This window comes from Lepisosteus oculatus, chromosome 22, assembly GCF_040954835.1.
Source record: "Lepisosteus oculatus isolate fLepOcu1 chromosome 22, fLepOcu1.hap2, whole genome shotgun sequence".
Classification (NCBI taxonomy): Eukaryota; Metazoa; Chordata; class Actinopteri; order Semionotiformes; family Lepisosteidae; genus Lepisosteus; species Lepisosteus oculatus.
This window is the reverse complement of record NC_090717.1, coordinates 1,259,051-1,283,282: the sequence shown is the minus strand read 5'-3', so window position 1 is coordinate 1,283,282 and position 24,232 is coordinate 1,259,051. Positions and strand designations below refer to the sequence as shown.

Genomic DNA, 24,232 nt, shown 5'->3' with positions numbered 1-24,232 from the left:
CTGTGCATTGCTGAATTAAATTCAAAATTAAAACCTGGAAGTAGAACACATCTGCATCAAACTTACATGAATAAAAGACACTCACCGTACGACAAGCAGACTTCATTTCTTACCTCCAGGCAAGTCCCAGCTGCCGGCAGGGAGCCCGTGGGAGGCTGGAGGCCTGTGATTCAGCAGCCCGGAGTGCTGGTCTTCTACCACCCCCAAACACCCACCCAGCACCCCGCCGCTGCTACAGGACCCCATGAGACACAACTGTCCAACCTCACTCCAGACTGAGTCGGGCCACGGCGTCTTTTCATCTCAGACTGTGTTTTATTGGAACACCAGACGGGCTCGGCCCGCACGAGATCCACTCAGCAAGCGAAACTATGTCAAAGCGTCACTCGTTTATTTTTTTTCATCTCTTTTGTTTGGTAGAAAATGAAACAAACAGGGAAAAAAAAAAAAAGAAAAGAGGTCTCTTGTACAAACGGTTAAAAATTACAAACCCTGGGAGGCCAACGTCGGAACGTCGCTGTACAAACGGAAAGGGTCAAGGTTCCTGGAACGGCCCCCCCGTGGTCGCGGTTGCCATAGCGATGCTGAGAATGCCACACGCGCTCTGCCCCTTCCTTTCGGCGTGTGCGTGGGCGTGGCGCTGCTGGCTGTGCTGGGCACCACCGCGCCGGTTCTGTCGGTTTCAACCCCTCAGACCCGAAACCCGGTCCGGCAGGGAGTTGGCTTCTAGTGGAAGGGCAGGAGTAGTCCCGAGTGTTGACAGACCACAGCTGTGTTTATTGCCCTCGAAACAGGAGAGGAGGGCAGGGCGAGGGTGTTCTGCGGTCACTGTCCCACGGGCTGTAAACACGTCCCTCCTCTTGTCCAGGGCCGTCTCCGCTCTGCTCCTGGGTCACTGGCCGCCCTGGCCTTGACAGCACAGCCCGACCTGACCCGACTGAGGTATCCAGTCCTCACAAAACCAGTGGGGTCTCCCGAGCTGTCAAGCTCTCTCATTTGTCCTTTGTCCAGAATCATTTTTACCGTCATCATCGTCATTATTATTAATAATTAATAGCATCTTATCTAATCATCCCTCCCCAACCCGCCCCACCCCCACCCCCATCACTCCCCCCGACAGCGATGCTCCGGAGCAGCGGCCCCTGGGAAAGGGGAGCTCTCCCAGGGATCCTCGGGATCGCCCCCCCCCGGGAGGAGCGCCGTGCTGCGCCTCGCTCCGGGAGGCAGGCCGCCCCCCCCCCCCCCGCGGCGCGGCGCCGTGACGATCGGGGCGGGGGCGCGGGGAGACGGGGTGCTACTTGCTCTTGAGCAGCTCCAGCTGGTCCTGGTACTCGGTGAAGAGCCTCTGGAAGCGGAGGTTGACCCCGATGACGGGCAGGAGCTCCCGCAGCAGGTCGCGCTTCCGCAGGCCCTGGGGGCCGGGCAGAGAGAGAGAGAAGAGGGCGTTAGCTGGGGGAGCAGGGGCCCGAGTCCTCCTGCCTCGCTGGCCTGGGGGCAGAGCAGGGGCCCGAGTCCTCCTGCCTCGCTGGCCCGGGGGCAGAGCAGGGGCCCGAGTCCTCCTGCCTCGCTGGCCCGGGGGCAGAGCAGGGGCCCGAGTCCTCCTGCCTCGCTGGCCTGGGGGCAGAGCAGGGGCCCGAGTCCTCCTGCCTCGCTGGCCTGGGGGGAGCAGGGGCTGACAAGCAGCTGACAAGCAGCCTCCATTTAGGCCATGGAAGGGCCCAGCTCTGTAACTGGACACAAAATGGAGGCACGACAGACAAGGGCAGACTGCAGACCCACAGAGCTAAAACAAAACAGGACCACTGAACAGCAAAGGACCACCTCAAGAGAGGTCACAGGACAAAGGCCTGCACTGCCTTCGTCACAATTACTAATATCAGTAACGCTATACTGTCACAACAGTACAGAAATGTGTTCCCTGCACAAACAGCTCCTGGCACGGTCTCTGGCAGGGCCTCACGCAGACACTCGTGCTCCAGGAAGAGGCGTCTGCGAGGGTCTGACATCCCAGTGGGAAAACCAGACACGTCGGGGGTGGAGTTCCACGGGAGGGGTCCTGGATCTCCACGGATGAAGAGCTTTGACGCGGACAAAGGCGTTTCAAATACGAGGGAGAAAATCCCAGGCTTAGATTCTTACCAGAACAGTTGCCTCCCACACGCTGCCAGTTGACTTATGCACGGGTCCGAGCAAGTCTTTACACAGCTCTCGTAACCGATACTCAGAGCCTGCAAGAGACCAGACAAGATGTTAGCAATGAGGTCACTAGGTCATTTCTAGATCATGATGAGACTATTCAGGGAGGCAGTGGTCAGCACTGCTGCCTCGCAGCGCTGGGGCCTTGGGTGCTGTCTGCGTAGAGCTTGTATGTCCTCCCCGTGTCTTGTGTGGGTTTCTACATGGTGCTCCGGTTTCCTCCCACAGTCGAAAGGCATGCTGGTGGGCTAATTAGCTTCTGGGAAAACTGGCATTAGGTGAGCGTCTGTGTTTGTGCCTGCCTGCCCTGCACTGGAGTGGCGTCGCGTCCAGGGCGTACCCTGCCTTGTGCCTGCTACTTGCCGGGAGGCGCAACGCTGAAGTGGAAGAAGTGGTTAGAAAATGGATGGAGGGATGGAGGGATGGAGGGAGGGATGGATGGATGATGTTATTCCAAGGAGTTTCAATTAGCATCACATACAAGGGGACCCTACTTCACCCACTGCTGAAGTGCAGCCCCAAACCCAGTTGATCAGGTGGAGACCAGGGTGCCAGACGGTACAAGCCCAGAGTGGGACACAGCACACCAATATTAACACCCCTATTTTTACAAGGAATGTTGTCGGTCACCTCTTCCTCAGTTTAATGCCTTTTCTGAAGGACTCTCCTACCGCACAGTATCCCCACACCATACTGATATATTGGCTTGGAAAATGTAGTCCAGTGGGAAGAGCCTTTCCTTAGAGGTCTCCCATCCCAGTGCTTACCAGGCTCAGCTTTGCTGAGCTTTGAAGGTCCAACAAGATCAAGCTACACAAAGGTGCAGGTTCAGGCCATGTCACTTAATAATAATAATAATAATAATAATAATAATAATAATAATAATAGCTTACACTTATATAGCGCTTTTCTGGACACTCCACTCAAAGCGCTTTACAGGTAATGGGGATCCCCTCCACCACCACCAAGTGCAGCCCCACCTGGATGATGCGACGGCAGCCATAGTGCGCCAGAACGCTCACCACACACCAGCTCTCAGTGGGGAGGAGAGCAGAGTAATGAAGCCAATCTATAGATGGGGATTATTAGGAGGCCATGATTGGTAAGGGCCAATTGGAAATTTGGCTTTGGCTTTTTAATGACCAGAGAGTCAGGACCTCGGTTTTACGTCACATCCGAAGGACGGTAATTTTAACAGAATCCCATCCAGGAACTGAACCCACAACCTCCAGATTCAAGCTTACAGCTCTGAACTCTCTTCCACACTGATTGGTCGCTAGCAGCTAACCAATCAGAGAACGTCACCCAGACATTCCATGAAGCCAACAACAGGACTTATTTCAGACCACCTATAACCTTTGAGTTAAAAAAAAAGGTACCTCCTGTTCTCAGTTTTAAACGCACTTCCACTGAGTCTCTGGAAAGTGCAAGTTCTGATCTTCCAGGAAACTTCGAAACCAATCAGGACCAGCCCCGCAAGAGCCATGGCAGGGCTTATTGTAGTCCATCTGTCAGGTGACCTATGGGCTTGGAAGGTCAGCTGACAGACTGGGATAAAGTAAACTAGACAATGTGGATTAACAACTCTGATCTTTAAACATTAAGCTCTCAGGGGCCAGGATCACAGAGGGATGTTGAGACGAGATGCATTTAGCAGTAAAAATAGGAGGCATTTCTTCACATCAGGAGTTGCAGGGGGTTGGCGCTGTTGAAAAGGGTACCCTGGGTTTGATAAGATAGTTGATCGATCAGCTGCTATGCCAACACCCTCCTCTCCTTCGTGACCCCGCTCGCGGTTCGACCGCGCACGTCACTCACCCTCGTTGACCAGGAAGCGTGCATAGATGAGCAGCCAGTGGCGGTACTCCTGGCTGGATTTGAGGATAAGTGCCGAGGCCAGCTGGTTCTCCAGGAACGCCAGCGTCATGCCCTGCTGGACGTGGTGGGGGGTGGAGGAGAGCCTGGACGCCTGCCGCCCCGCGCTGCAAGCACACACGGGGAGACGCGCGAGTCAGTGGTGCTCTCGCCTCGACAGACCCGCGCCCCCCAAAACCTACACCCCTTGGAGAAGTCACACGGTAGTAGCCCTCACGCGTGTTTGCGGCAACAAACGCATTTCAGCAAGATCTACATATCCCCGTGAACATCATCCCCTCCCGGAGAACACTTCGGATCCCCAAGCAGACGGACAGCAGTGACCGCGAGTCCGGCCCTCGCAGACCAGGCTTACTTGACAGTCCGCCCCTGCGTCACGGCCAGGGGGCCGCTGGCCATCATGGCTTCCTGTGAGGGGAGGCAGTTCCGATAGTCCGCACAGTGGGCCAGGGAGTCCTGCTTGTCTGCAATCAGGTTCCTAGACGACAAGTTACACCAGCGAGGTTAGGCACACGCCCCTTCCCTTAGCAGTAGGACAGTCCTACAGTCAAGACCTACTTTAGAGGCAAGAACCTGCTGGGCAGGCTTGTGAAAATATGTCAGAAGATCACTGGTGTTGATCTTCCTGCCCTCTCCTCCATCTATCATAGATGGGTTTCACAAAGAGCAAAATCCATCTGTGACAATCCTTCACACCCCTTGTTTAATCATTTCCAGTTACTCCCATCAGAACGCAGATACCGACTCCCCAGCTCCAAAACCAACAGATTTAAGTTCTCATTCATACCTGTAGCCATATCCTTACTTAATACTTGACTCTCTATGCAAATATGTATATTGTTGTTCCTGTTGTGGTTTTTTTCTTCTGTCTGTCTGTTCACCAACACCCCTACTGTAAAAATTCACCCCCTCCAGCGGATAATAAAATCTCTCTCCGAGTCCAGTTTGTCTGTAATTGGCTTGTTCTCTTACCCATGAGAGCAAGAGTTAAGTACATTTAGTTTTACGCTGATCCTCTCTAAATAATGAGCAAATAATGAAATCTTTACTGCACTCCAGTCCAGAATCCTGCTGCCTGAAAATGGGGGGAAAGTGGTTAATAATTTGTTTTCAGCACTAATCTTCCGAGAGTTCACACACGGCACCCAGACGTCTCCCCAGGGAACTGCAGTGCCACATTCAGCAGGTAACAGAAATGTCCGATGTCTTTCCAAGAGTATTAAATCGCTGGCACTTTGTTGAGGCAGGAGGACTCTAACTAGGAGGAGGGCAGTGCATGAGTGAGGAACCAGAAGGGAGGTGGACCATGTTGGACAAGTAGCATGTTCAGAAACCTGCCCGGCTCGAGCTGCAGATGAGAGCCATTTATTCAAGCTTCCCGTACCGGCTCTGAGCTGCGATAGACCCCTTTCCCGAAAACGCCTTTGACGCCAACAGCCGAAAGATCCCGAAAGTAACGGGACGCGTGGCACAGCGCCGGGCGAGTGCCAACACTCTCGCCACAAGGCACGGAGGGGGAGGACACCGCTAAACGCTCAGCGAGATGCTCAAGAGCCCAAAATCGCCTTGTGAAAATCACCTTCCGGCACCTGCCAGCACAGCTGTCAGACAGGCGTTGAATGCCTGGTTGAGGAACCCGCACTGACAATGAGGAGGCAGCTCTAAGTGGAAATAAAGAGGTCTGTCACTCGTCTGCGTGCTCTCGCTGAATTTGCTCAGCTCTTGGGACAGGCCAGCACCCCCCCGAGACCCATTACAGGAACAAAAGAAGCCACACAACACGAGCAGCAGCCAACATGAACACCACAGCCCTGGGACTTGGCCTAACAAGCCAGAATCCTGCAATATGCAACTCTGTCAACCACACCAAAAAAGTACTTGAACTAGACAACCACAGAGCTTTAGAAACTTGTGCGCTGCGTGCTCATTGCCTTATTGTGATACTCACCTCTAAAAGCTTACTGTTTTTACACAGTGCACGGAATCTGCTTATATCCCGGAGTTTCAGATTAACCCATACAAATTGCATTCAAGCACACATAGGGGGAGCTACATTTTGACGTTTCCATTTAAATACAATCTATGTGAAGAGGCATTTTGACCCACGGGTTTAATAATTATCAATGTGTCTCAGTGCTGATGAATGAACACCAGCCAGAACACACCTCACCTGCTCCAGGTGTTACTGGAACCCAGTAACAGGTGCAGAGAATTTAGACTTCCCACCTTGGGTGCAGCTGTGCTAAAACCATACTGCACTGTGCTCTTCAACTGCCATCAGCGGGACTGGCAAAACCCGAAATGGATGACACTGCTATGGAAGATCTTCCCACTTGACCCCCACGGCCCAGCACACAACACTCACCATGTTTCCAGAGAGGTGTTGAAGCAGTAGGACTTCCCATTGGAAAGGCTGATGACTGGGACTCCCTGCTGAGTCAGGAAAGACTGGGAGACCGTCGTGTCCGTCCCTGCAGGGACAGAAACCCCATCACACCCCATCTCAACACAAACAGCTTCCTTGTCCCCCCCCACACCGTGAGACAGCGGCCCGTCTCCCGTCAGAGGACGCAGACTGAGTGGTACAATGCTACAACACCCCCCCTGGTAATTAGCACCAGAGGACGCACTGTCAGATACAAGAGGCTGATGTCGTGATTGTTTTCATCAGTTCGATCTGCCCAGTGCAGCTGCTCGCCCTGGTCCCGACCAGCTCGCTGGGCAAGAGGAAGGTGAGTTTGTCCACACCGCAGCGTCTCTCTTTCATGCCTCTGTTTCTTTCATGGTCAGGAAGAGGGCTTGGTAATGGCTTAAAAAGGACTAAAACGAAGACCCTTTTGCAAAACCTTCACATTTACCAATATATTTTGCGATGTCACTTTTCCTCATGACAGTCAAAACACAGAAAACCACAACAGACCAATAATAATAAACCAACATGAAATCCACACATCACATTTCTCAGATTCTCAGGGGCACCTCCTGTCTGTTTTTGTTCCATCTAAAATTTGAGCTACATCATGGAACTCATTATTTTATTCAATGCCGAACTGTAACGCTACTCAGCAGACGCTGGGGCATTTTCACAGGAGACTGCACTTCAATGAAGGGAATGTTTTGCGTAATCGGCTGTTCAAAGAAACAATTAAAAAAAGGTTGTTTGACAAGTAGAGTTGGAACCAAAACACGCCAGATCTCTGTAAGGCCTTCAATTTAAAAAATGAAGTGCTCTTCTGCCAAAGTGCCCAGTGGAGTACACCAAAAATTTCTCTCACCTGATAAGATAATTTGTAGAGATTCGTTTTTCACCAGAACACACTGCTTCTGGACATCCCTGTAACGCAGACAGTCATTAAATCATATTTTGCTCCTTGAACGAGATTCACTGCCGCTTTGTCTAAAAACACATGCAGAGGTGTAGCAGAGCAAAACCTAGGAAGACTGAACGCTGCAGGGGAACAGAGAAACCGCGTTTGGGTGAGCAACGCAAACCTTGCACAAGACCGAAACAAAACTTCAAAAGTCATCCTGTTGGCGTGAATACGAAAATAACCACAGAACAGATTATGTTCTAGCCCAGGAACTAAAGATGCAAGCTCATCTCCTGTTGAAAACAGTTCAGATAATGACAGACATTCAAAACGTAGCAAATGAGCACTGGAGGCAATAGCATGTGCCTTTTTAATGACTTTCAGTGTATTTAAAAGCCTTAAAGGGGAGCTGCAGTCCCAAGTTTTCAGACCGGCTAGCAGATCTCGGTAAGAAAATAAATTCATTGACGCTATAGAAAAAAAATTACAAACTTCGTATTAAGCACAAAACTGTAACTTTGTGAAAGTACTGTAAGTTCCCATGTCGTTGCAAACTCGCATTCAAGTTCCCACGAATTGCGACGTGATGTGGCCCTTCCTGCTCACTAGTCCCTGCGATGACTAATGTACAGTATGAGAGAATAAGTGCAGGTTGTGCACCAGACATTTCACTGCAGACATTTTCCAATATGATCTGCCTGCAGAGTTAACAAGTAAGTGGTATTCGTTGGAAAAACTGTCTTGAATTCAAGAGCAATATTTCTATTGGATTAAAAGAGATGCATTTACAAGCCCACTTGTTTACACTGTAGCAGGGCCACAACACGTCACCGGAAGTCTCGATGCCTCGTTCTGAACTGCAGAACATGGTGCTGCGTGTACCTGGAAAGTTTATCTATTTTGTGATGTGAATAGGAGGTTTTACATGTTACTGTGTACATTTTACTTTTACTGTGGTTTGAAATGCACTCATCCATGCTGATTCTTGCTAACCCGGCAATATAAAGATAGCATTGCAGCTCCCTTTAAAACCAGACTGATGTCGGTGGACCAGTAGGGGGCGCTCTTCCCTCTGGGCCAGAGTTTTAAAAAGCCAAGGCCAAGGTATGGAGACAGGGCACACTGTACTGTAGCAGGTGCGAACCTTTGGGCAATTCATTTAATTGAGGCATTTAAATATCATTATAAAACTCCTAGCTGTTCGTAAGAGTTTGTAAGGGTGTTCTGGCTGAATTCCAGTCCAGACCAGTACAGTTCGGCCTTCTCGGGATGTAAATTGGAGGTTTAACAAGTGTGCACATGTCACTTTTACTGCGGTGTGAAATGCTCTCATCAATGCTGATTCTTACTAACCCCTTACTAACAGATATGAAAATAGCCTTGTAGTTGCCCTTTAAACAGAGGGTTTTAACTTAAACAGTGGACCAGCGGACACTCAAACGCGCAGATTTCAGCCAACGCCAGCAGAGCAGCCAGTTTCCTCGGACCCAGGTTGCCCGGACATCCCAGAGGGGGGCGGCGCCCTTACCAGACGGAGAGCGTGGCGCAGGCCGTGAGAGCCATGACGTAGAAGCCGGCGCAGTGCAGCGCGGACATGGGCGCCTGCAGGAGGATGGCGGGGAGCAGCCGCCGACCGCAGGCCGAGAAGACGGAGAGCATCCGGTCCTCGCACGCCACGCAGATGACGTCACTGGAAGGAGACAGAGGAACAGCCGCTGAGCCCCTCCCGTCCGCGGTTTCTTCCTGCCTGCTGCTCCTTTTCGCTCCGTGGAGGAGTTCTGGCCCCTCAGGCCCACCCCCAACCCAGAAGGGGATGTCATTTACTCTTCCAAGAATATTTATTAGCAATCGGTCATTTCTGTAGTGTAACATTCATGGTTTTCGTCCAACCTTCATTTATTTCCTTAACTGTCTAATGGTAGCATGCCCATGAGGGGTTGGGCAGCCAGTTGACCTTGGATCCCCAGAGGTTTCTTTTCTCCTTACAGAGGAGTTTTTGTTTCCTCTCCTCCGTTGTTTTCTGGTCTTTTCTGTTCTGTATTCACAACATGTATGGTCACTTGTGAAAGGCGCTATATAAAAATAAACTGAATAGAACTGAACTGAACCTTCGATGTCACTGCTATCCCAGCCTCCAAAGCTCCTGCTCACCGCCTCGATGCAACATCATCGCTCCGGCGCTAAACGGGTTTGAAGGAGCACTCCTGCAGCTCGCCGGGCTGCTGAAGGAGCGTGCGCCCGCACCGCAGGGACTCACCAGCTGCCGGCCGCGGTGATGATGCGGCTGGGGAGCAGGGCGTCCCACTCCCTGCCTTCCCGGTGGCACTTCAGCCGGCACAGCTTGGCCCCGGCCAAGGCGGACACCTCGTTCTCCACCTCGATGTACACGGAGGGCTCCGAGCTGATCTGGGGTGAGAAAACGAGACTGTCGAGTCCTCCCCAAGCGCTACTTCCGCAAGGTTAGACCCCCGAACTCTCCCATACCATTTTGCAAGAGCAAAAAAAACAGGATTTAAATGCACAGAGCGTATGATTTTGCACAACTGTTGCCATTTTGCACATTACCTGTTACTTGTTGTTTTGCACATTGCCTGTCGTTGTTTTGCACATTGCCTATTGTCTCTGTCTTTCTTTTCTTACAATTGTATTGTATTGTTGTTCTTTTGTACTGCTTACCAACTGAGAGCTAGATAAATAGCCTTTCGTTATGCACGAGTGCACCTGTGCACGAGTATAATGACAACAAACTTGAACTTGAAAATATCCAATGGCTTGAAAATGTATTCATACAGAACTCCAACACAGGTCACGGATGCCATTCAGCTGAATGCGTTTCTGCGTCACGCCCTTGTTCACTCAGTCTTCTGTACTTCTGGAGCTGAGCTTCCCCAGTATCAGGAGGTCCAGCAGGAGCTCAGATACCAGGACTACAAATACAAGCTGCAATAAATGGCCCCTTCTAGGGTTCGAGTGCTCTGCGGAGTGCAGCAGTGTTTGAGCTCGAGCCCCCCCCTCCCCTCACCTGTAGTGTGAAAGCTTTCTGCGGTGTGGGGGTGGGCAGCTTGAGCACCGCCATGGGGGTTACAACCCTGGAGGGCTCCTTCTCAGCCGAGGGGGTCAACTGCAAAATAAACACAATGCGACTGTCGTTAGGAGCACAGCGGTGACTGCATGGCTAAGAATCTGTGCCTGTGGCTGGAAGGTTGCTGGTTCAAATCCCGCGGCCGGCAGAAGAATCCTACACCGTTGGGCCCCTGAGCAAGGCCCTTAACCCCAACTGCTCCAGGGGCACCGTATAAATGGCTGACCCTGCGCTCTGACCCCCAGCTTCTCTCTCCATGTCTGTGTGTCTCATGGAGAGCAAGCTGGGGTCTGTGAAAAGACAATTTCCAAAAACAAGAAATTGTATAGGGCTAATAAAGTGATCTTATCTAATATTAGGGGTTGGTTATTCAGCAATATGGAAACTGCAGCTACTGAAAAAGTAGCAGCAATTCTCTACAATTACGTACAGTACTAAAAAAGACATACAAATAATTCCATGACTCTCTTAGCAGAGAAGTAATAGAAAATTACCATTTTCATTTCCGATACTTGCAAGAACAAGCTGGAGGATGATGATGACGCGACAGCATAGACAGGAACATTGAAATATTTTTTGGAGGTTTGTCGCCAGTAACACAACTCACTCACTGCAAATTCAAAACGACCACAACCTGAACTGGACTCTCCTCGCCCCTGTGGGGTACCTGCAGTGTCGTTGGCGTAAGGGTTACAATTTTGGCGGAGTCTTTCCTCGGCCTCCCTTTCTTCCTCTTCTCCACCACCTCTGCGCCCTCCGCATCGCCCTTCCTCTTGGACAGGGACTTGATGGCTGCCATCTTGTCCTCGCTGTCGCTGCTCGTCTCCTCCTTCACCCTGGACTCCTTTGCGCCGCCCGCGTCTTTCACCCTGCGGAGGAGAGAGAGAGAGACGATGGTCGAATCCTCAACAGCCAAACCGAAACAAAGCGCATGGCTCTGCTGACTTTCCAAGGAAATCAACGCCTGTCTGTAAGCAAACACTTTTGGGAAAGTTCATCAGGGACAGTTTAGAGAGGTTAGATGGTGATTACTTGAAATCTGATGTGTATACTTATGCAAGCATAAATAAATCAACTTTGCCACATCATTTTTTTTTAGGATTGGTTACTTTAAGTCCAAAACAATCTTCAACAGCACTTCCAGAGATCTCGGACTTGTCTACATGGTGCCGGAAATCAAAAAAATTATCAGGCAAAGCATCACGAGAAGCACAAACAGCCTCTGCACTACGATCATGATGACCTGAACACTCAACGGTCAAGTCTCACCGTTCTAAGGGGGCGACACTGACTGCAGGAGAGGATACGGCGACCCCAGGCGTGGCCTTCGACCTCTCGGTGAACCGGGAGTCGAGTGCTTTCATTGGCTCGATCTTGGCCGCAGTGGTCAGCAGCAGGTTCGTTTTCATGACAGTAGAGTTGGCGACAGTGGCGGGAACTGAGGAGGAGACACCGACGCTGCAGGACAACAGGCAAACACAGGGGGATCAGATCAGAAACAGGATCTTAAATATCATAGGCCTAAGCATGCTGGCTAACACACATGCACATGCATGACCACGCCCATCTCAGGCATGAAACCACACCCCTTCCGTATAACCACACCCCTCACTACCTAACCACACCCAATATCATGCAGCTAATAGCACCCTGTCCATCTAACCACACCCACTATCACGTCCATCTCAGCCCTTGGCCTCCTGGTTTTCTTTCTTTTTTTTTTTACACTTAAAACGGCCTCATCAAGTCACTACTGATTTCAGGTCTAAATATAGCAGCCTGTCAGGAGAAGAGGCCTGGTCTCCCGTACACCCACAGCTGAAGGAAACAGTAATAAACCAATCAACACGCTGTAGTACAATCCCAGGCAGAACCCCCGGGTGCTGACATCAACAGGGCATCTCTTCCAGGCTGTCAAAGCAATCTTCCAACTCCTAAAGACAGATTTCTTCATGGATTTCCCTATACCCCCAAACAGACAGTTCTTTTCCTACTGTTAGTGCAAAGGAATCTAATACTTTAAAATTCAAGGCAAACGCTCACACAGAAGACTTTCACAGACAATGTGAAAACTACAAGTGGGCAGAAGTCTTTTGCAAACACTTTGAAGAAGTTTCAATGTTTCTGATTCTATACCAGGGGGAGCCTGTTTTTGCCCTTTTCAAAACGGCAGTGTTCAACCTGATGTGGAGGTTGGCGGGGGTCACCCACCCATCTTTGTGCTGGGGTTCGTCTGGGGGCTTGCTGGGGGGCGCGGGGGGCGTGTCCTGAGAGGGCTTGAGGCCGAGCGAGTTGGCGGTGTTGGAGTCGGAGGAGGTCAGCTGAGGAGTCAGCTGGGAAGACATGGACGACCCGGGCAGGATCGGGACACTGTTAAAGAGGGCTGGCGAGAAATCCCTGAGGGAGAGACAAAGCCACACGGTTAATCGATTTTCCGAAAACCGCCCGCAAAGACCCGCGAGTCATTAGCGCTCAAGAATTATGCTATTTAATTTGATTCATCTCCTCTTATGATTGCCTTGTAACAATAAACTTGATTAATCTCAGTAAAGTCCTGCAGTGGAAAAGGAGCGTCATATCCCCCAATCTGGGATGTCTTCCCAAAGACTTCCAAACTTCCAGCAGCAATGAAAACCGAGTCGGCCAACGACGCATCCTGGCTGGGAAGGATGGATGAGGGTTTGATTCTAGCCAGACCCAAGCAGAAGACGTTCTGTACATGGCCAGTATAGATCAAAGCCTACAATAATGCTGCCTCACTCTGTTCAAGTCTGTTCAAGCCTCAACTGAAGTGATGATCTGAACATCTGACGGAGATCGTGCTACGTGGGCTCCTGTAGACAAAATGCTAATTAAACCACAGCGCTTGATACTTTGTCCCCTGAAGGGGCGTCAGGCGGGCCGCAGCACTGAAAACTCATTGCGCCCAGAGGAGCACACGTCAGGAAGGACAGAAGGAGCCTCACCCCGTGTCCAACTGAGCAATGCACAGAGGAGTGATCCTGCGTCGGCCATCCGCAGTCCTGGTCTCCACCTGCTTCTTCAACAGGTTCTGTCACACGGGAGCAAGGACACAAAACGTCAGCAAATCAACGACCAAACAGTACGACCCACACGCCGAAAACACTTAAAACAATAACTGGGTGGTGAGGCCAGTGATTCAGGTGCAGTGGAACTACAGTTCCGCCAATTTTGGGAGCAATTGAAATGATTAAATCAACTGAACTGGTCTCAATTAACTGGAGCCACTAAGAGATTGATCAGAACGGAACCCAGAATGCTCCACGGCTCTCTAGGACCAGGGTGCTGGGCCGTCGTCAATGCCTTGGTGACGTACTTTCCTGATGTCCTCCAGGGACTCGCCGTTCACCACGCTGGTTAGCTTGGGCGCAGCGGCCTCGCGGCTGGCCGCATCGCGGTGCTCCGCCACCTGCTTCTCCTGCTGGTACTTCAGCATCTCGGGGTTCTCGATGATGGTGGTGGACAGCTGCGCCTCGGTGGTGATGGCCAGGCTCTTCCCATAGATGTTCTGGTGAATGGAGTTCTGCCAGCAGGCAAAAACAAAACAGAGATCTCAGCACAACACAAAACACAGCACGCTGGGAAGTGCAGTAAAGGGCCCGGCACAAAGTCCTTATATAAAGTCCTTGCAACAGCATGACCTAGTGCCCAATTAGAACTGTGAAGCACCTGCGAACCACAGAGTTGAATGATTATAACAGACAAGCGAGTTTGTCCTTCTCAGTTTCTCAGGTTATTGAGTGGACGTCACCAGCACTTGGGGTTAGTGCAGACACAGCACTGTAGGGGGCGCCAGGCTCCTGAAAACGTATCACCACTGCTGTGACACAGGCAGTCAATTGCAATTTGTTTGTATTTGAACCAGGTCACCCCAGGCAGAGGACTTCAAAGGGCAAAGCTCCCAATCCCACATGGTAAAAGGCCCCTTTACCTTTTCATCCTCATTGAGAGGGTCCCCAAGTTCATCCTGAGAGAAGTCCAAAAAGGCTACTGAGCCGTCCATCGAGCACACCAGGATCCCGAGCCCATTTAACGTCCTGAGGAGGAGAGACTGGCTCACACGGCTGAGCTATACAACGATTCCAGCCTTCTGCATGCAACTGCGAAAGCAGCACGGGCTCTAGTTGAACTAGTGCTGCTCGAGGCCACAGTCTCACAGGGAAGCAGAGCGCATTGCTCACAAAAGTCTGAGCAGGTTAAAGCTGAGTGGCAAACTCAGACAAGCTGGTAGGCGCATACAAATTCAATAGCACGTTATGAATGTTTAACTGTATTGCCAAAACAGAAAGGTGCACAGTATCACACAAAAGGCTGAATTTGGACTTAATTGACTCTTAAATGCCATTCCCTGTTCACAGATGGAAGACTGCATGCTTTCGCTTGCAGTTGGGTTGGCAAGGGTATATGTCAGTAAGGGCCTTACCATGTGATATCCATAATGGACTTGTCAAACAAATCGTGGATGACCACCAGGGGGCGCTTGAGGCAAGTCAACTGGAAAACAGACAGAAGGAACGAGACATATTCATAGATGGCTTGAGGCACGACTGTACTGCACCGAGAATGCCCTTGTCCATTGTAGCCAAACGTAACAGTTCTTATTACAATTTTAACTGGGCTGACTGGTGTTTTCAGAGATGCAATATGTACTTGAACAAAACCAGTTATACCACAAATATTTCCTGGAGCCAGCGATGGAAGTCTATTGAGCATTATTTAAATAGAAGGGTATGTGGTTGATCAATAAGGTCTGTTTCAACCTGTGAGATCACGGGATAGGGAAGAGGACCCATTATCAAGATGTTTTAGAACACCGTCAACCTCTATTTGCTTGTTGTTGTTACGACAGAATAATTAACTGTTTTTTCCAAACTCATGCTTTCAGGGTTTCCAATCAATACCATGATTTTACAAGCCCATACAGGACAAGATGGTAACCCTGGCTCCTATTGAACTCTCTTCTCGAGCTTCTCACCACTCTGAAAACACATGGCGCTGTGGGTTATGGGAAATCGTCACAAATCGTAAATAAAATCAATTGACTGGTTTTCCTGGCGTTTCCAAAGATTAAAAGGAGAGAGAAGGAACTCTTACAAGATGAGAGAAAATATTGGCCACCTCCGTGCACGGCAATCTATCGGCAGGCTCCAGAGCCCAGCCCTTCTGGGTCCCATGAGCAAAGAGACCTGAAGTCTTCAACACCCTAGCTAACCTGCACTGACTACCCAAAACCAGACAAAACAAACGGCACTCACCCGTACTAAACTAGTGTACTAATACAAAATCAACTAAGTGTGTAAGTGTACCCAACAACCTAAACTAACCTTATATACAAAAGTTCACACAAAAACACAAGGGAACCAGGAAGACAAATAAGGGAAAACAAGAGTAATCAACAGGAGCAGGGTACAAAAGAACACAAAAGTTGAACATGTAACACTGGGGCAAGGTAATGGCAAAACAAGGATGAACACACAAACAAACGAAAGTAACACTGCTCCTCGCGGATCGACCCCAGGCGCCCACACCCGGCTCACCCAGACCGAGACAGATCTGTCCTTGCTCCCAACAGCGCAGCAGCAGTACGGGCAGCTGGGCTTCGGGGAGCTGCCGTTCTTCTGCTTCTTCTTAAAGATCTTCGGATTGAATTTCTGCAACAAAAAAAGACGCCGACTTTGGAAACGTCAAGGGGGCACGAGGGTTTACACAACGGTGTTTCCCCCCCGAGACGCAAGCACTGACACGGCAGATCCCGGCATCTCGAAAGAGCAACAGAGGCCGCCAGCGTTTCCAGACGGTCGGAACCTGGAACGGTTTCATGGAGCACTCTGTTGAGAAACGCAGCAGCTCGGAAACGAGCAACACATTCGAGTTAAAAAAACGCCGTGCTCAAGAGGTCGGCTCTTTTGGTCCCCGTGCATGTTCTTGTCCTCAATACCCTCACATGATCTCTTCAAAAATGTAATGAAAAATCCGTGGAGCATCTCGACCCACAAAGAAACCACCGAGAGCTCAGCAGGTTGAGGGCAAGTATGGAGACAATGCCTGTCTGATCCTAGCACGATCCTCAGCACGATCCGGTGGACTGGCTAGAGAGCGCTGAGCAGAGAGCTTGATGGAAAACACCAACCCAACTGGAGAACACGTTAAAAAAAAAAACTAGGAATGGGTCAGCTGCTATTCGACCACCATCAGGTCAGCCTCAGGTGACCACCTTGTCGTTTAAAAAGCAGCCGCAGAAGGAGGACCACATGATCCATGAGGAACACTTTCGCTTTTCATTTTTTTCCGGGATTTATTTGTGATTTATCATAAAAACTGATAATCTTTCAGCAGAAAATGCCCCGTTTGTCCAAGAGAATAATACCGCTAGGTTCTGGACTCTCTCCATAAACACGCAATCTCTCAGGCATCAGAAGGCGCTCGCTATAAGCATCCATTACCCAGAGTGTCTATTCTAATCCACCTAGGCTGTCAACACTCCCTCATATATAATATAATTAGCATTCAGCATCTGCATAAGGCCCTACACAGCACAATTTATCAGATATTGCTGGGCTTGTGCATCATGATTCATCATGTGCTCCTTATTGTTCACAGTCACTACTATTTATAATTGGACCGACACATTCATTCAGAGCTCTTTACATCTGCACCTACTTACACCACTGAGTAGTTTATTTGCACAGGGGTACAAGATCAGTCTCTCCCCACCCAGGATTTGAACCCACGACCTTGTAGTTTGTAGTCAATATCGGAGCCCTCACCTCTCTGCCACACTGCCCCCTGTGTTACAGGTGGTTTAAATGCAGAGCAGTGGGTCTCAACCTGGGGTCTGAGACAGGCCAGATTTATTTTGAAGTTATGTCATCTTAAACACAAATTAAGCACAGGCACATAAGGTCAACCACTGTGCTGCATTAAAGCTTGGTATTTTAAAGTAAACCTAAAAAAAACTGTTTAATTTTGCATGTAGTCTCAATTTTACCACGGAATTCATTCTTTCATTCTACAGTTCTGATCTACCTTAGATTTAAAGGAAAAACACAAAGTAAGCACAGGCACATCTGTACACATAAGTACAACTAAGTTGCGTCATGAAACTGAGATATTTTAAGGGAAACTTTCCAAACAAATTCCATGCAATTCTCAATTTGACTGGAAAATGAAATTAAACATATAATTCAGTCTCTTTCATTCTGTAGTTCTGATCTATCTTAGATTTGAAGAACTGACCTGTTCTTCAATGTTCAAGGTGTTCTTGATCAGGGGTGAGCGAACAGGTGCTGGGAGCCGAAGTGCAGGTTAAGGGAGCCGAGAGCCGAGAGCCACGCAGAGGCGCCCCTCACTTACCACCACCGTCACGGCCTTCCGGTGCCCCACGAAGTCCATGTTGGTCTTCCAGCCGTCCCGCTCGATGATCTGCGCCGTGGGGCCCGAGTTGTTCATGGCGTGGGCGGAGACCAGGTACTGCCCGTCCGGAGACCAGCTGAGCCGCAGCACGTGAGTCGTGCCCCCGCACTGCGTGCACGCGTGGAGACACGAGCGGGTTAACAGGGCCGCTCCGGCGCCAGGGATTCGATTTTTCAACACACAAGCACACAAGCACACAAGCACACAAGCACACAAGCACACAAGCACACAAGCACACAAGCACACAAGCACACAAACACACAAACACACAAACACACAAACACACAAACACACAAACACACAAACACACAAACACACAAACACACAAACACACAAACGACTGCCGCACTCACAAGAGACCCCGGTCAACTACATAGCATGAAGAGCCAGAGGAAAAAGACAAACTCATCTCATCTCTCTCTTACTCCATGTTCAACCGGCTGCAAGGGTCAGCATGCAGCAGACACACAGTCCAGGAAACTGCCCCCAGCAGGGCCGTGCCGCCCTGTGGCGGGGTCCACTTCCTGAAGCCCCCCCGTGCCTCACCTCGTTGAAGGGCTTGGTGATGCTGGTCTCCAACTGCCAGTCCATGGTCCTCCACACCTTGAGGCTGCGGTCGTCGGCCTGGGAGGCGATGTACTTCCCCACCGGGTCCCAGGTCAGCCCCTTCACCAGCCCCGTGTGGCCTTGCAGGGTCGTGATGATCTCTGAGGGGAGCAGGCGACACCCAGATCCTGAAAACCCCTGCGTGCCGGTGCCAGCCCCCCCCCCCCCACACACACTCCTCCTCGCTACCACATACACAGACGCTACCTGCACAGCACAGGCTGCTGTTTCGAGCAGAGAGGCCTTCAGAGTCCAGGAAAGAACCGCTGCACAGCAGAAGCCTGCATAAGGTTCTGCAAATCTGCACACGGTTCCAGCAAGTAGACATATACAATTTAGTCACCTTATGCACGGCTATTTGAAGTTGATCAGATAATATCCAGGAGAATGCCTGCACCAGCAGTTATCCTACGACTTACTCAGGCAGCCCAGAACAGTTCAGAGAGATTTCCCCTTCGTGGGTTACACTATACCACAGTGAGACAGTTCTTCTCCAAATGCTTGACTATATATTTTATTGCAAAGGCATCTAATACCTTTCAATTAAAGGCACATGCTCAGAGAGAAGACTTTCACAGACAGACATTTTTTTCCCCTCCAGGGTGAAAACTACACGTGAGCAGACATCTCATAAATACTTCGCAGAAGTAAATGTTTCTGAATCTATACCGGTTGGAGCTCGTTCTTGCCTTTTTCCAAAACCAGAGTGTTCAGCTTAGAGGGGAACTGCAGTCCCAATTTCTCAACCGCTTATTACATCTCGGTAACAAAATACCAGAAAAATGTATTGCCGGTATAGAAAAGAAATGACAAATTTCGAATTAAGCCAAAATCGTGAACTTTGTGAAAGTACTGTAAGTCGCCATGTTGTTGCAAACTCCCGGTCTCACCACAGGAATTGTGACATGATGCAGCCCTTCCTGCTCACTAGTAACAACTAACGTAATGCGATGTGCCCCGAATAAGTACAGGTTGTGCAGCACACATTCCACCACAGAAATGCTCCAACGTGATCTCCTTGCAGTGCTAACAAGTCAGTAGTCTTTGTCGGCAAAACCACCTCAAAGTTGACAGCAATATCTCTATTGGATTAAAAGAGATGTATTTGAAAGCCAGCTTCTTTACACTATAATAAGGCCACAACACATCACTGTGCTGGGGTTCCCTCCGGGCGGCAGGTCTCCTCCCTCCACCCTCTCTGTTCGCCCGGACTCACCTGGAAACTTGCGGGCGTTCCAGATGACGACGGTGTTGTCCACGCTGCAGGAGGCCAGCCAGACGTCGTGCGGTGACCACGCCACATCCATCACGTCTGCAAAAGCACAGCGTCACGTGCGTGGCCCCCGAAGACCCGCAGCCAGCGCGTCGCCGGCCACAACCGAGACCCCCCGCCCCCCAACCGGCCTCCTGGTGCCCCAGTCTGCACGCCCACTCGCCCGATCCCCCCCGCCGCCCGGCCCTACCTCCCGTGTGGCTCCTCAGGATGGTGACACACCTCCACTGCTCCACGTTGGCCAGTTTGCTGCTGGAGCCGAAGACGGTGCTGGGACCGATGTACCTACAGCGAGGAGGACAAACAGAGCGTCGGGGGTCGCCCACGTTCGTGCCAGCCATTTCCCTTGCCCGAGAAACGTTCTCGGAGAAGAAAGGCGTCTGACCGGTGTCTGGAAACTCCTGGCTTGCGGCGGAGTTTGCCAGAAAGCGCCCATCGCGCGGTACCCATGATTACACACAGCACGCAGTATGGGCCTGGGGATCTCACTGGTGAGCTGGGATACGTTTATTATACGTTATGTTCCCTCTAAGTTGTGCGTGTGTGCGCAAGCACACACAGGTTATGAAATCAGCACACATAAGAAATTGAACTGCGCACAAAAAAATTAATTACAAAAAATGATCAAACAAACACGGTCGTCAATTGAAAAATGCTAAATTGACCACACGAGACTGGCTGCGATAGTAATGTGTGCATCATTATTGCTTCAGTGCTCGAGAACCGAGATCAGTGCTCTCGTAGTCTCGAACCTCTCTGCTCACACTTGCTCCACACTCAGTCTCTATGCCTGGACTTGTTGAATCGCTGTCCCGGTCTGTTGGTGATATGAGGATGACTAGATTAACAAAAAAATATTTCAGGTTTACAATTTGACAAACACTCAATTTAGCGCGCACACGTTTTTGTCCCTGGGAGGAAATTTGCACATCTTGACATTGTTGTGCACAAAGGCAATTAAACATTAGAGGGGGCAGTGGTTATAAGACAAACACATCGCAATAGTCGAGGGTTTGCGAAAGCTGGATTTCATAGCAGCAGGCCTGGGAGTGTCGTGTGCTACCGACACCGACAAGCGTCACCTTTAGGAGTCTCTTGCCTCTTACAGAGGGTGATGCCATTTCTATAGCACTGCTGATCCCATTCCCACCCAGAAACAACAGAGGCTTGGGGCACCTTCAGTTGGCAAAGGAGAGGACAGACAAGTGGTACCATCTGCCCCCTTGCCAACCCCCCCCCCAGACTGGAGCCCTGCCAGGGACCAGGCACCCAGGAAAGGGGAGAGTACGTACGCCGCTCTCTTCCACACCATGACCAGCTTGTCGTCGCCCCCGGACGCCAGGTACAGGCCGTTGTTGGACCAGCGAACGCAGTTCACGCAGGCTGCGGAGGGGGAGAGAGAGACACACAGTCAGGGGGTCAGACACGGAGGATCACTTCCCATGGACCACACCTTCTTCCCAGCACCCCCAGGGCATTCCGAGAGCCGGGGGAGGGAGCCCTGGGGAGCGGGACTGCAGGAAGCGGGGGGACGTGCGGAGAGCGGACTCTGCAAACCACACACTCGGGGGGGGGACGGAATAAAGAGGCGCACCGGGATCCTATCTGACTGAGGCCACAGAAGACATGCAACTAAGAAATAAAGTAACCACGTCACACACACAAATAAAGATGTATTCAACTACTTCTTTGCGTCATCCGTCCAGCCTCTCATCGCTTTATCCCATTCAGGGTCAGGGGGGAGCCGGAGCCTATCCCAGCATGCAACGGGCGCAAGGCGGGGTACACCCTGGGCTGGACGCCAGTCCACTGCAGGGCAGGCACGCACCGGCCCTGGTGTGAGTGTGTCTATTTCCCCAGAAGCCAGTTCACCCATCAGTATGTGTTTGGACTGTGGGAGGAAACCCACGCAAACGCAGGGAGAGCATGCAAGCTCCACACAGACAGCACCCCAGGAATTGAACCCGGGGCTCCTGTGCTGGGAGACAGCGATGCTCACCACAGCACCACCCATCTTTCTCTGACGATCGCTTGTTTTTAAAAGTGCAGCCGCCTTTCAATGAACGTTTCCTATATCGGCATAACAAAGAACGCCGCGTCATCACTAACTTGTTTTCATGAATTAAGACTGCTGTCCAGAGCATGACATTTTCTGCAAATAAAATAGTTTTGATTGTTAATAGCATCCTGAATCATGACACTGGCAACGCTCATCAGATACCTTTCCTTCCACAAAACAGGACTTCTTGTGGCCCGAATGGCTCCAATAGAAGTTTCATGTAAGACATCTTTAGAAATATTGCTGTATTATACAATGCAGGGTAGCAGCAGTCTGCAACAGGCACACGCCTACAAAGCTAACCACATCAGCATGCCCACGTACAACACTATACTGCGTGTTTTTACCACTGATGAGCGCATGACCGTTTTCTCCAAAGAAAACCAAGCTTTGGCCAGTACCTAAGTGGTTGTCCATTTGGCAAAGCATCTTGGGAACGGTCTCGTTTTTCTCGTCCTCTTCTCGGAGGACGGGCGCCATGTTCCAGATGACAACCTTCCCAGAATCCTCTCCTGTCAACCGAACAGCAACATCGTCAAGGTGCGAGGACAGCCAGTACGAGACCCGAGGGGGAAAAAAAACTTCAAGAATTTTTCGCAAAGAACAATACACAACCTCCTCAGACCTTAGCAACTCGTTTGGTTGCTACCAATTACTAGAGCCAAGGCTCTTGAAGGATTGTTTCCAGCTTCAACGACACATCTAGGCTCCTAGTGCCCCCTCTGTGGTACAGACGCACCCGTGTTCAAATTAATTTCCAGGTGTCCTCCAGTCTGGCGCATCCATGATGACCTCACAACCATCCTGGCACACAGTTTCCAACATTAACAGGCAACATGGGTCACTTTGTTGCCCCCAAAGGCGAGAGGAAACAGTATCTTCCCTTGTAATTAAAAACCAATCTGGCCAGACTGGAGCCTCACCTTGTCCACCTGTCGCAAACTTTGTTCCTTCGGGATGAATGTCAATAGAAAATATTGGTTTTCCTGAGGAAAACGAAAGAAAAATAAGAGTCACCAGGCACACAGAATGGCAGCAGTAAAACGCTAGTATAATGTGTAACTTTTCTGAGATGTTTGATCATATCTGACTGCAAGAGAGAACAGAGATATTTAAAAATATTAATTATCGCACATACTAGATATATAAACTGAAAGCGGAAATTGACTCAGTCAATGTTCCGAATTTTAGTGTGTTTTTATATTAACTCTGCCTCCTGAAAAGCGCATATCAAACGCGTCAATGTCTGAAGTCTGCAATAACACCTGTGTTCTAGCTACACGTGCACGGCCAATATACAAGTTACCGTTGGAAAGAATCATTTAATTCAAACTGAAGCCAAAACTATGAATGCATTAAAAAGAAGAGCAATAAACAGAAATCCAGAAATCCAAAAGCGAGCTTTAAAAAATAAAGTAACTTATATGCAAACAACAATTGTCCCTTAACTTTAAGTTCTGCTTTAACACCGACATCTCTTTCAATCGATATGCAATTTATAAATGACGTATTGTTTTTCCAACTTCAAGCATGCAACATTCGGTAAATGCAAATAACACTTCACTATGTTAACAAAAAAATAACTTCGGACAATCCTATCAAAAGGTAAATAAAATAAATGCCGCGGTCTGTAAAACCAACCATGTAAACAACAGCGCGTTTTCATGAAAGAAAATGTTTCTTTTTTGCGCTGAAGTTCGCTACACTGTGGAAAGCGGGGTCTCCTGTTCACACACACAGCTCCACAAGTTAAAAAACAAAATGTTTCGGCTTTGCAGCAGCGACAAGTATTTTCCTGACATTCTCGGTTCTTCCGAGTAAAAAAAAAAACTCAACCTTGCCTTTTTTTTATTTTGCTTTATCTGGTACCTACCGCCGGGGATGAAAGATCATTTTATGTTCTTATCTTTCAATAAAAAAAAAGACACTTGCATGCGCTTCGGCGAGGACCTGCAAAATCCCGAACAAGTGTCCGGCGAGCTCCAGCCATCCCCAGCCCACAACAAAAGCGCAACTTCAGAGCCCCGGATTCCAGCGCTACAGCGAGGTGACTCCTGCTTACCATTGTGACTGACCCAAGTTGGTTTCAACAGCTTCATCTCCAGCGCAAAACCCCAATTTTAAGAAAAGGAAAGTCTCGGCTGCCGGCTCTCCAGTCTCTCCCCCCCCCCGACGCTCCACTCTCCCCTCTCCGTCGCCCCTGGACTGTGCTCCCGGGGTACCCTTCCCCCGTCTCTCCGCGCACTGTTTCGCCTGTAGCCCCGTTAGTTACTTCGGTCCTTCAGTGAAACTCCATTCCCCTCGCTGGCATCCCTCAAGCTCCCTGCAGCCGCAGCAGCAGCAGCAGCAGCAACACAGGAAGTATCCGACCTTTCCTAAAGTTCCCCTGGAAACAC

At 50.1% G+C, this 24,232-nt stretch overlaps 1 protein-coding gene across 1 annotated transcript; it reads right to left on the bottom strand.

Annotated features, from left to right (window-relative positions):
* Positions 1-370: 370 nt before the first annotated feature.
* hira (histone cell cycle regulator a) lies at positions 371-24,210 on the bottom strand. Its single transcript, XM_069182070.1, has 25 exons — positions 23,899-24,210; positions 22,760-22,822; positions 22,238-22,348; positions 21,070-21,160; positions 19,968-20,062; positions 19,721-19,816; positions 18,445-18,605; positions 17,839-18,006; positions 16,023-16,136; positions 14,909-14,979; positions 14,417-14,522; positions 13,802-14,008; positions 13,431-13,516; positions 12,676-12,861; positions 11,734-11,922; positions 11,132-11,333; positions 10,405-10,503; positions 9,640-9,788; positions 8,911-9,072; positions 7,347-7,405; positions 6,437-6,542; positions 4,427-4,549; positions 4,015-4,178; positions 2,140-2,228; positions 371-1,411 (listed from the first exon to the last, which is right to left on the bottom strand). Exons 1-25 carry the CDS (start codon positions 23,933-23,935, stop codon positions 1,295-1,297), a joined length of 3,051 nt encoding a protein of 1,016 aa, XP_069038171.1. The 5' UTR covers positions 23,936-24,210; the 3' UTR covers positions 371-1,294.
* Between the last annotated feature and the right edge of the window lie 22 nt (positions 24,211-24,232).

Bases quoted from the DNA above. Each gene is read 5' to 3' on its own strand.
- hira (XM_069182070.1), bottom strand. From the start codon at position 23,935: ATGAAGCTGTTGAAACCAACTTGGGTCAGTCACAATG. The intron at 18,007-18,444 runs GTGAGGCACGGG...GCGTGCACGCAG, and splicing joins TCACCAAGCCCTTCAACGAG to TGCGGGGGCACGACTCACGT. The intron at 4,179-4,426 runs GTAAGCCTGGTC...GTGTGCTTGCAG, and splicing joins ACGCAGGGGCGGACTGTCAA to CGCGGGGCGGCAGGCGTCCA.